The sequence below is a fragment of the Agelaius tricolor genome, unplaced genomic scaffold (assembly GCF_023055355.1).
Source record: "Agelaius tricolor isolate 1412-34295 unplaced genomic scaffold, bAgeTri1.0.p SCAF_6, whole genome shotgun sequence".
In the NCBI taxonomy this organism is placed as follows: Eukaryota; Metazoa; Chordata; class Aves; order Passeriformes; family Icteridae; genus Agelaius; species Agelaius tricolor.
In genome coordinates, this window is record NW_027269266.1 from 34,975,567 (window position 1) to 34,987,988 (window position 12,422).

Here is a 12,422-nt window from a genome sequence, read left to right on the forward strand (position 1 = left end):
TGGGGGGGTTTTGTGTTTCTTATCTGTTGTAAACAAAGACCATTTTTTCTCTTTTGTAACCTCTCTGTGCTGCTTATACTAAAAAGTGGGAATGAAAGTCTTCTAACCATGTGGAGAAAGAGAGAATCCTAAATAAACAGGAATAGCAAAAAATACTAATAGCAGTATTGTAAAATAGCAAGAACCCAACAGGCTTCCTCTGCACAGTGACTTGGTAGATTAGGGAGTGTACTCCCACTTCTTTTCTCTAGGGTCTTTTAATCCTGAAAGAACATGGGGAAGTTTTTCCATTGCTGCTACAGTAAGTGAAATGACTGTACTATGGAGAGTTGACTGGCAGCATTTAAAGAGCCATGGTACCAGTCTGAGCAGGTTACTCATCTGAATGTGGAATGCCACTTCTTTCTTACTATTGTTCCATATTTATTTATTGGAATTTACACAATAGACCTTCTGGGCTAGGATATGTATTAATTCTCTCTTTGGCTAGCAGAAAAAAAATATTTCAGGAATTTTTCAGGGAAGAATGTTATACAATAACAATCGCAGAAAAATGCCTATTCCTTAAATGAAATAGCCTAACCATGCAAATAATGTCTGGGGCCACACAACTGGTGGAGAATTATCCATGTCCCAGTCTCACTCTCCAGTAAGCATCTCCAGAAGCATTTGCTATCTATCAAGGGTGTTTCTTGTAGCAAAGTAAGAGCCTGTGCTTTACCCTACGATATTGTTACTCATAAAACAGGCTCCCTGCGAGCTGAGATGCCGGCGATCCTTCTCAGGTGCTGGAGCCGAAACGTGTCTGAGGCTGCCGGGGGCGGAGGAGGCTCCGTAGTCCCCGGGGGCCGCCGGTCCCTGCGCTGCCCCGCCCCACCCGGCTCCGCTACAGGTGGATAAAGGTGGCTCTTCCCCGGCTCCCGGCTCTCCTCCAGCCCGTCCTTCCTCACGGCGGCTCTCCCCAGGCGCCCCCCTCCCCCTCGCCTTGGGAGGGGTGCGGGGAGGGGGCGCGGGCGCTGCCGGCCGGGGGCGCGGCCCCGCACCTGTGCGCGGTCCCGGGGCGGGAGCGCCGTGCGAGGCCGGGGCTGACGAGCGGGGGGCTCCCGGCGCCGGAGGCGGCGCGGCGGCATCCCCATCCTCCTTCTCCTCCCTATCCCTCCGCCTCCTCCCTCCCTACCTTCCCCCGGGCGCCCTCTGCACTTTCTTCTCGAGCCACCCTCGGAGACAAACTTTGATGGGGAACCTCGCACCGCGCTGGAAAAATGCCGGTTATGAAGGGATTATTGGCACCCCAGAACACCTTCCTCGACACCATCGCCACCCGGTTTGACGGCACACGTGAGTCCGGGCTGGGGCTCCGGACTGCCGGAGAAGGGGATGCACGGGGGGCATTGCGCGCACGGTGGGAGCTTCCTCTTCCCTCCGCCCCCCGGGGGTTCCCTGGTACCAGAAGCCGGCAATGAGGAAGGCGAGGCGAGGGAGCTCCCAACCTCTCTCTCCTGCCTGGCTTCTCCACAGCTTTGCAGGCGAGGAGGGCGCCAGGTCCCCTCCGCCTTCCATGCCCTGCGCGGGGGCTCGGAGGGGCTGAAGCCCGGCTCCCTGCGGGAAAGTTGCGCGCTGCACTGGGGCTTCCCCGGGCAGCCGAGAGACCGCCCGGGAAAGGCACGCTCAGAGCCTGGGCAGGGCTTTGCTAGGAGGGTTGAGGAATCTATTTTGTTAAGTACCCCCAGCCTTGAGGGGGTTCGAAATGTCCCCAAAAGCTGAATTTCTGCGAGTCGAGCTCAGCAGTGGCAGCAGCTGTTGCAGGGCGTTGTGGAGACAGGCGGGCGGGCGGGCGGGGACCGAGGGCCCCCAGGCGGCGGTGGCAGCGGTGGCGGCCCGGCTGCAGGACCACGGACAGGTCCCGGCCCGGGAGGGGCCCGGCCCGGCTCGGCTCCGCTCCTCCCGCGCCTGGCAGCTCCCCCGGCCGGGCGCTGCCTTCGCCGGCACGGCTGGCGTGCTCCCCCTCCGGCCCTGCGGGGGGACCCGCCCGTATCCTGACTTTTCTTTCTGCTTTAACGGGGCTCGCGCATAATAAAAGGAGCAGGGAGATAGCGGATTTGGGCGAAAATGGACTGCCTTCCCTTTAATTCCCTTTTAAGAAATCTAGACATCAACAGTGGAGAATAAACAAACTCGGATTTGAGTTGCTGTTAGCTGTTTCTTGACTGAAAACATTGCTATCTAATTGGTTTGGTATCTTCTTGATTATTGGCATTCCCTCTATGGTTCAATTACTGCGTGATTAAGACAGCTGAAGTGTGATTACTGAATCAGCAAGTTGTAAAACGTCAAGAAAATGATGCAGTTACAGAGATCAATTGCAGAGAAGCACAGAACTGCATTATAACTGCTCTGCTAGTCTGAGGATACACAGATAATTATGATCCAGGGTTGTGTGTAACTGATACTTCACTATAAAGCAATCTCTTGTAAGACTACTTAGATGTACCTTTAAATTCCTTTGACTACAGAGCTCAAAGACTTTTCCCCCCATCCTCCAACCCTTTATTTCTACAAAGTGTATGGGTATTATTTACTGCATATTGGAGCATGTGGCTCTTATTAGAGTTTTGTTGCTGATACTGCCATTTGCCAGAGAAGCAATCCTTCCCCTCTTTGTGCTCAGGACCCTCCCCCTTCACAATGGTTTCCTTTCAAAGGATGGAGCACACAGCCTGTGAGCTGTACACACAAACACTTCACATATTCTATACTGTTCTTCAAAGATTCAATTTAGCAAGCAACCTTAGTGACGACATCCAGGTCTCTATTTAATAAAAACACCAGAAAAATGTCTAATCCCCATCTTCTCAGTGACACCAACAGGCGAGTGTGGCAGAAAGCTCTTTTCTTAGCTGGATTCTACACCCATATTGAGCTCCTTTTTAAGACAATAATTTTGGTGACTTTCATAAAGTGAAGGACTGACCTTTTCTTAAACAAAAAACAGACCCCAGCATCTTACATTGAAATTTAATGCTAACAACTCATCTGCTTTTTTCCTGGGATATAATTGAAAAAGAATGTAATTAGGTGTTTAAGTTCACCAGAGAGTACAGCACATTATCTATTTATTAGAGTCATTGAAATATTTCTTTTTAGTTAGCTTTCCAGAATCTGGTTTAAATATTAAACAGGTGTGTTCTAGAAGTTGTCATTGTATGATTATTGGCATGTGAAATATTCCAGGGCGTCCATACAGAAAGATGTTCTATGTACTATGTGGTTTTACACCTCGAAAAACTTTGCAGGAAGATACTACTCTATGGAAAACTGCTGGCATGTCTCTTAAAATACAGAATAATGTAACATCTCCTTTAGAGCATTAAAATGATGAATCAGCTTCATGTCATCTGAAGCAAAGTTTCAGAAATAGAAATTATTTCAGTTCAGAAACAGCTCACCTGCTTTGTTGCTTTGGAAGTGCCAAATTAAAATATAAAATTAATTCATCTTTAACTGGCCAAAAAAAATTCAAATAAAAAAGCACAATTTTTCAAAACATGTGTACATATCTGAAAATCAAGTAGAAAAATTAAAACCAATTTATTTTTCATTTAAATTACCTGTGTGGCTGGTATTCCTGAGCTTGCTCAGGTGGCTAAAGCTAGAAGTAGTACCCATGGCTAATCCTTGTAGGAATCAGTCCCATGCCTTACTAGTTTTATGGGTGATACAGTCTGTGCAAAGAGTAGGATTGATACATGACACTGAACCTGAGGTTATGTTTCACAAACTTTGACCTCCCACATGCTGATATTTAAATGTTAAAATACTGTCTCATGTCCAATGTCTTTTTTTTCTTTTTTTTTTTTTTTTTTTTTTGCTGTTGGTCTAATACAGTCTGTAGTTAACAGACCTCTTTTCAGTTTAAGCCTCTGGGAAGGATATATTATGTTGTCATCAGTGATAGACTAATCCACCAATGCATCTTTAATCCAGAAGAGGGATAATTCTAATTCCGGGCAAAAGTGCAAGAAGGGATTCCAGATAATATTAGAAAATATGCTTTGGTTTGCACAGAATTTTCAAAATTTCATTGACAGATCTTTTTCAACTATACTACTGCAGTGTCTTATGTCTAAAAATTTCACTATGAAATACTGCATATCTCAAAAAAATGTATAAAACAAATTCTTGGCAGGTGCTTCAGCTGCTCAGAATCCTCCCAGTAGATTTTTTTTTCCAGTATGTTACACATCAGTTTTCTTTACATATAAAACCAATAATATGTGCTAAAGAAAGCAATTAGATAAATTTTGGGGTTACTATTAGCTGTGCAGGAGATTGCAGAAATCTCCTGCAAATTTCCCATTACCTGTGTTGCGCATGTGGAAGAGCAGCATTAAAGGTTTGCTTCTCTGGATTTCCATGGCAGAGCTCTTGGCTCTGCCTGTGTGCTGTTATACAGACACCTTCTTCCAACTCAAAAATATCTTTTGTGGTCCTGACACCTTAATTTAATGGTTTCTCACAATGTTTTCCTCTCTATCCAAAATATAAACACTAAGTCATCCAAAGACTTTTTACCCTCTCTGTTAACAATGTGTTTATTGCCTATGTGGAAAACAAACATAAGCATTTCAAATGAGTGGTGTGGGGTTTAGGGGGTTTTGTTGGTTTAGTTTTGTTTTGCTTTTGATATTTTCGAGATAAAATAACATTTTAAAGTGTGAAAATGTAAGCCTATAATTAATCCCACCACGAAATATTATGAAACTGAATGTCTGAAGTGAGTTATTACACTTCAAGCTTTTGAATGGAAAATTTGCATATTGTTGCTTCTTAACCCTATTTAGATTAGACAAAGCATTCAGAAATAGTTAGGAAATTATGTTCTATTGTTTCCATATATATATATATATACACACATACATAAATATTCTTCATGCACTATTTATTTATTTTAATAGATTAAATACACACCAAAGTGGTGGTTTCTGGAAATTTGTGAGACTTTCTCAGGGAGTAAAGTTAACAGAGATTCAGCAAATAGCCTTATTAATTTGTATTTAAAAAAGAACAACAATTTTGTGTACGGTTATACTATGAAATGACAGCTGAAGTTCTATAATTATCTCCTGTCTGTCATATGTGATCAGATTCCAAATTAAGTGTGTACTTCACATTCTTATTGACAATTTAACACTATCCAACCTGAAGATCAAGCTGAGTAAACTTCTTCTTGCTCGGTGTCAATGGTGATAATTTGTTAATTCTCTATTTGCTGAACAACTTCTACACTCAAATATATTTTCCAATTAAAGTCGTGCTTAAGTACTAACAAAAGGATCTTTGCACCTAAACAGCAATTTTCATAACTGTTTGGTTTTTTTTCCTTCCTGAAAAATGGAATCAGTTTTCTGATTGTTTTAGTTACCCTTGAGGTATGATTGAAAAGCATCTGACGAGAACCTACAGTTTTAAGCACACCAAAAGTGATGTCAGCACACTTCTGCTGGCACTGTGGGTAGAATCAGGTTGTCTCTTTTACATCATTGTCAGTTGGTAGAGAGTTGAAAGCCTTTGTATGCAGTGATCTTTCCAGATTGCAGGGTCAGATTCCTCCCCCACTCTTTCCCAGCTACCCCCAGCACTTGCCTTCCTGTCTCACAAACAAACTGGTGATGTCTGCTAAGTTGAACCAGTGAACTAACACTTTCTGCAACTTTGTTGTCAAATTCTCTCTCATTCAGGGTGAATCCTGTCCTCTCTACACCAGTCAATGTGCTGCTTAATAGTATCACAAAAACTTCAAAAGCAGAAAAGTGCTTAAAGTGCTTCTTGGCTGCCTGGGGGTTCTCCCTCAAAAACGGGCTCAAGGAATTGCAGCAGTGTCAGATGTAGGGAAGCAACAATTGAGTTTCCAGGGGGAGGAAGCTTTTCATCAGGCTCCAGGATCAGAATGTTCCACCTGACAAAGACAAAATATGCTCCAATTACACACTGGGAGCAGAGTGGCTGCAAAGCTGCCCAGCAGAAAAGTCCCTTGGGGTGCTGGATGACAGCTGGCTGAACATGAGCCAGCGTGTGCCCAGGTGGCCAAGAAGGCCACTGACATCCTGGCCTGTATTAGGAATTGTGGGGCCAGGAGGACCAGGGCAGTGATCATAGACCATACATGGCACTGGTGAGGCTGTACCTTAAACACAGTGTCCAGTTCTGGGCCCCTCAGTTCAGGAAGGACATTGGGGTGCTGGGGTGGGTATGGAGCAGGACAATGAAGCTGGTGAAGGGTCTGGAGAGAATGTCCTATGAGGAGCAGCTGAGGGAGCTGGGGTTGTTTAGCCAGGAGGAAAGGAGGCTCAGGGAGACCTTATCACTGTCTACAACTGCCTAAAAGGAGGCTGTAGCCAGATGGGGATGGGTCTCTTCTCCCAGGCAACCAGTGATGGGATGAGAGGACACAGTCTCAAGCTGTCCTAGGGGAAGCTTAGGTTGCACTTTAGAAAGAAATTTATCACTATCCCTGCATGTGTAAGGAAAGCCTGGATATGGCACTTGGTGTAAACGTGGTGGTGTTCAGTCCTAGGTTGGACTTGATGATCTCAGAGGTATTTTCCAACTGAGTTGATTCTGAGATTCTGTAAAATCCTGTGACCAAGGAAGGGTGACTCAAACTGTGATAAGCACTGATCAAATTCAAAGAGACTTCAAAGCAGTGACAGTGGAAAATCTGGTGGTCTGTCAAACTGTCCTTCTGAAGGAATAAGAGCAGGGAAGCTGGTCAAATTCTTTGTCATAGAGATGGGGTGAGCTGGCCAGAGGGAAATTTCCAAAGATACTTCTATTCTTGCTCCTATGTTAATGCAGAATTGTTTAGTGCTTTTACTCATATCCTTGAATAAGTAAATAATGTGGTGTTGTGAATTAATTGTTTGTCACTGGAAAAATATACAGTCAACACTGGAAAGAATATTGCCTGTTGTCAGCTCAGAGCCTCAAAAAAGCAGACCTTGCCTCTCTTGACTTTTCTCTGAAAGATGTGACCAGCACTTCACCTTCCTGTAGCTCCATTACTAAAAAAGGCAAATATGATTTTTAATATAAACCAGGGATTGGATGCTGGAACCTGTTTTGTATAGTTGCTCTTTGCTGGAAGTAACCAAGCGGCTAGATTAGGCAGCTAACTGGAAGATCTTTTCCTCTTCTTTTGGCACAAGTTTTGGGGGTGTAGAACTTCATAATTTGAGGTCAGTTTATCTGTTTTTCTTCACTTTCAGCAGTTAGAGTAACTTCTGATTCTAGCTTGAGCTAAAATTGGACCTGAAATATGGAAGGGTTTCAAGGCATCTTAAGACCATGTTTTGCTTAATTTTTCAGTTCTAGTCCCAAGGATCTGATTCAAGAAAACAAAAATGTATTCAGGCATTATTTTTAATGTGCAATCACTTTAAAACCATGAAAAATGGTCATTACTGTATATTTTATTCAGAGTCGATGTTATTGCTAGAAAAAATACTGATATATTCAAATTCCTGGGTGATGTTCTCTTATTTTTTGCTAGACAGAAATAGGGCAGGATAACAATTCTGTAGTTACTCCATTCAGAGGCTATATAATTCAGTAATCACACTGATCTTAGATTAGTATTATAAATATAAAGTTGGACTAATAGCACACATCATTACTTCAGAAATAAACCCTGTATTTGAATTCAAGGCAAGCATTTGAGATTTAAGAGTGAAAACATGCATTAAATAAGGGGTATTTTCTTCCTGAGTAACAAAAGAATATTATCTTCTATATTGTTTTTGGGTAGAAACCTGATTCACAGTGCAGTGATCAAATCAAATCTGTATATTTGAAGTTACATATATTTGAATGAACGTGTACTTTGTGTGAGTGGAAGAAATATTTTAGTGTTTCTAAACCATAGAAGATTATCTGGATTCCCACTGGAGAGTTTCTGTAAATGTCCCTTTATTCCCTTCCCCAGACATATATTACTTTTTTCTCGGTCTACGCATTTCAATGAATAAATAGATTTATCCTGGAAACAGATTTCTCTTATTGTTATCATTACATTTGTACATTCAACTTCTATTTTATCAATTTTTTATTTTGTTTGTGCAGGTAGCAATTCTATATGCATTCCCAGTTGTTTTTGGATGTAAAAGAAAGGTGCTCAGAGTATTTTTCAGGGCTCTAAAGAGTAGAAATGCAACAAAAACACTGCCTCAAGCACATGTAGGGGTGTAAACAAATAGATGTACATGAATATATTAAAATAAATCAGGCAAGATAGGGGTTTACAGAGCATTCACTGCTCCTAGTACTAGTCTGAGGAAATGAATTTTTGGAAGGAAAACAAGGTACATATATTACACGTGCTGTAGCCTGGAAAAGGTTAACAAAGACAGTTGCTACAGCAGTTTTGCATCATCACAAGCAAGCTCATCTTACCTTGTGTTAAAGTGACTAAAAGAAAAAGCAGGTAAGGAATAACCTGCTCACAGAATAATTTTGTTTCTTGCCCACTCAATCTAAAAATAAATAAATAAGAAATATGGAAAAAAGAAAGGATGGCAAGGGAAGAGAGTGGGGGTGGGGGTAGGGGACGCACAGCAAGATAAAGAAACAAACACAACATTCTCAAATCTCAGAGAGGAGAGAGATTTCCTTAACAGCAAAAAAAAAAAAAAAAAAAAGTCTTCTTTTGGGCTTTATCTTGCCAAGAGTTTCTGGCTCCTTCTGTTTTCTGGGACTGATAGTAGTATTCAAAGACTTTGGAACAGGTGCTGTTCTTAAAATACAAGCGCATTCAACGTTGAACTTGACATTAAATATCATCTGAGCATCCCTAAAGCTTAATGCTGGCTGTCAATCATTTCAGGGACAGCTGAAGACAATTGTGTTATGGAGAAATATGTTGTCTTCTCTGTTGATCTTTTGAAGAGAAAACAGCTTCCAGTATGCCAGCACTCAATTAGCTTCCTCCTCAGGCCTTACTTCTGATGACTAGGAGTCTAGGATTATTTTGTTTTTTTCTCTTTTTTAAACCTATGGAAATGAAGAAGAATTCATTCTGAGCTGAAAAGACCTGAAATTCATTGTTATAGCTTTTTTTGGTGGCCTTTTCTTTTTGCCTTCCATCTCACTCAATAGTTAGTTATGATATGTGACTAGGCATCTTATTGCAAAAAAATGAATGAGAGTTCTGAGCTGGTCCTTGTGTTATTTATTTGATGTTTAGAATGAGAAAATTTGCTTTGGAATCAATTAGCTTGATTTTTTTTTTCCCCCTCTAAATGTCAGATAACTCCTGGACAAGTGATGAGTGTGTTTTTGCATAAGTTCTGCCTTTTCTTACATTTTTAGTTAGGAATTTCTCACAATCTAGTTTAGGAATTTACACTGATAGGAAAAACAATAGAGAAACTATATTGTTTTAGAGGAAAATTTTTTTTCTGCAAAAGTAATCTTCTTTGTGGAAGATCAAAAGGACTCTTTGGAGAGTAAAAAACCTTCAAAATAATCATCACAGTGTATCATTGACCAGCTGTTTTCTCTACTTTTTTGTGTGTTTTTTAATGGTTGAAATCAAAATACATGGTATTTTAATCCACATCTTTCTTTTTACTGTATGAATTATGTTTGTGAGATGATAAGACATTGACTGCATTTATTAAACTGGATTGTCTCTTTACTGTGTTAAAAGATCTTGAGGTTTGGAATTTGGACTTAACATTTTATTTTTTTCACTTCCAGAACAGTGGGAAGAAGAATGCACCTCATAAAACATGTAGTTACAGAATTATATGTTAGTGATTTAAATAATTAAAAGTTCAATGTAGAAAAGAATAGGTAATAAATATTAATGAAAGGTCTTGAGCTACGCATTTGCCAAGATTAAGGAAAATTAACAGGATCACTGATTTACAGAGGAATATATATAGCTATAAGTTGTGTCTGCTTTAGTGCTGTAATAATTGGGTGACAGCATGGGAGGAAAAGGTGAGAGAATAGTGCAGTTATGCACTATATTTTGGGGGCCTTTCAAGGTCTTACTGTATATTAGTCTTTGTGATTTTTAAAGCATGGTTTTAATGGCCCTCTTTGAAGCAGAACTATGGCTATGTTATCTTCTTAGTCATGCTCAAGAGTTGCTTCTGCACTGGAAACAGAAACCAGGATGCATTAGAAATCCTGCCTGTCTTTGCTACCTCTTTGCATGTTTACAGGAATAATTGTATTGGTTGTTGGTTTGTTTGGGATTTTTTTTAGTTGATGTGTATGAGATGTTTAGATTCGCCAGGAGAGTGACTCTGCTGACATGCCTTGCAGAGAGCATGCACCTGAGAGTGGTTAGAGCAAGGCATGGTCCATGGATCTGCTGCCTGGTCTTCCTGCCTGGAATTAGGCAGGTGATGCTCTTCCATTGTACTGCACTGAGCACTTTCCCTAAGGAAAGGGGGTTGGGAGGCTTGGCCACCCACATCAGTCATGTGAATTCACTACAGTGCAGTGTGGGACCACAGACACGATTCCTCCTTTACACACTTACAGGTTAAAGCATACTTCCGGATTTTATTCTGATAGGGTGGATATTTGCATCCAACTATTTTCAATTCCCTGTAAAATCTTGCTATTTTCCTGTCTGAATCAGCGATTTTTGTTTTCTTCAAATTCATTAGCAATTACAGTTAATTATTAATTAACAAATTTTTGTACCTGTAGAGAGTAGCCATAAGTGATGTCTGAATTTTGAAAAAGCAGTCTCTTATCCTTTAAGAACCTTTACAAACCCAAGATTATAAGCAACCTTAAACACAAAATTGATTATTTTTTTAAAAAGTTTACTTACAGAATGAACTGCAGTGGTGATTGAATTTTAGAGGTAAGGGATAGTCCTGGGTGGTAAAGTGTACAAGTGATGTTTGACCAAGAAAGGAAAAAGGAGGGAGCAGCTGTGAAGAAACAGAGATGGATTGACTGATGGGTTTGCTGAGTGAGCAGCAGGCATTGCTCTGGATGAACCAAATGCTTCCCCACGCTGCTGATCGATCCCTGCAGCAGAGGCACTGATCAACAGTCAGGATGGACAGGGGAAATTGCTGCAGACACTTAAACACATCAGGCATGAGTCTTATATAAATAAGACAGGCAGGTGTGGAACTGTGTTTGTACTGCTGTGAGCAGGATCCAGATGGGGATTTGGGATTTTGGTTCCAATTACAACTCAGTGCTAATCATCAAATTAGATAGTGGGAGCAGTAACTCTTGGAGAAATGCAGAGGCTTTGCTGCCTGCATACAGTTGGAGCTATCTGAATTGCAGTTTTCCCCCCTGCTTTTGTTCTGATCAAATAAGACAGTTATGCATCAAAAATGTGCTTCCTTTTGATGCCAACAGTGTCTTCAGAAAAGCAATTATCTATCTGGACATTTCAACACTTAGTATTTCAAATAAGCTTATAAATAGAGAAACATATAGGATGATGACAAACTGCTTTAATTACAGAAGAAATCATTCTTCAGATAGGATAAACACTTCATTTATTAATGTTTCTGCTGGTATGTGTCTCCTGGGAATGATTGCTTGAACTGTCAGGGGAACTACAGATCTTCTGTTTGTGTCTTTTGTAGTGAATTTTTGTAATGTTGCTAATTTCTGCTGAGTTTTTTTGTGGGTATGCTTTTTAAACATAAACAATCACAACCTGATATTGTATCAATCTCATCTGGAACATATGAAATTACTGAAGCAATAACTTTATATAAATAGGTGTGATCACTCAAAGAAAAAGGTGGAAATTGAAACAGCCACTTCATGCATCAATAAGTCAGATGTGAAGTACAGGTAAATAGTTCAACTGGCACTCTCACAAGGGATAAACATGAGTGTCTCTTCCAGGGAAGCAGCAGACTAAGTTCAGGGAAATAGAAGTCATTTAATAAATAAATAATCTGGAATTATAGTAATTATTTTGCAGTTTCACTTTATTCTTCATTTAAAAACAGGTTTCCCTTTCATGAGTTCATTATAGGCAAGGTCCTCTCACTTCCTCTCACAAGGAAGACAAAGGCCAGGAAGCCCAACAGTAGAAATACTGTGTGACCCACACCATGATGGATGGATCTTAATAAGCTGAGTTTTAGGAGCTGAGTGAAATAATTACAAGTAAAGCTAAGAGGTTAGAATTAATTGGGAGAATATTATTAGGTTTTTCCCCAGCGTGATATGCTTGATATGTCAGTTTATATGAACTGCCATTGAAAATAATGCCTCTAGGTGCTCTATGAAAGGTTATGAGACATCTTCTGCCAACTTTACATATTCTCTGTTATGGTATGACTTTCTAAGAAAAGCAAGAATGAAGAAGAAAGTTTTTTACATTTATAGAATGAAGGCATTGACTTCTAATCTTTTGGATGCTC

The 12,422-nt window shown here is 40.8% G+C and overlaps 1 protein-coding gene across 1 annotated transcript in view; it reads left to right on the top strand.

The window, feature by feature from the left end:
- Positions 1-907: 907 nt before the first annotated feature.
- The window catches only part of KCNH8 (potassium voltage-gated channel subfamily H member 8), a 177,177-nt gene continuing 165,662 nt past the window's right edge, over positions 908-12,422 (top strand). The window contains exon 1 of the mRNA XM_071429316.1: positions 908-1,338. Within this exon, the coding sequence (XP_071285417.1) occupies positions 1,263-1,338 (76 nt within the window). The 5' untranslated portion in view covers positions 908-1,262. The remainder of the gene's footprint in view (positions 1,339-12,422) is intronic.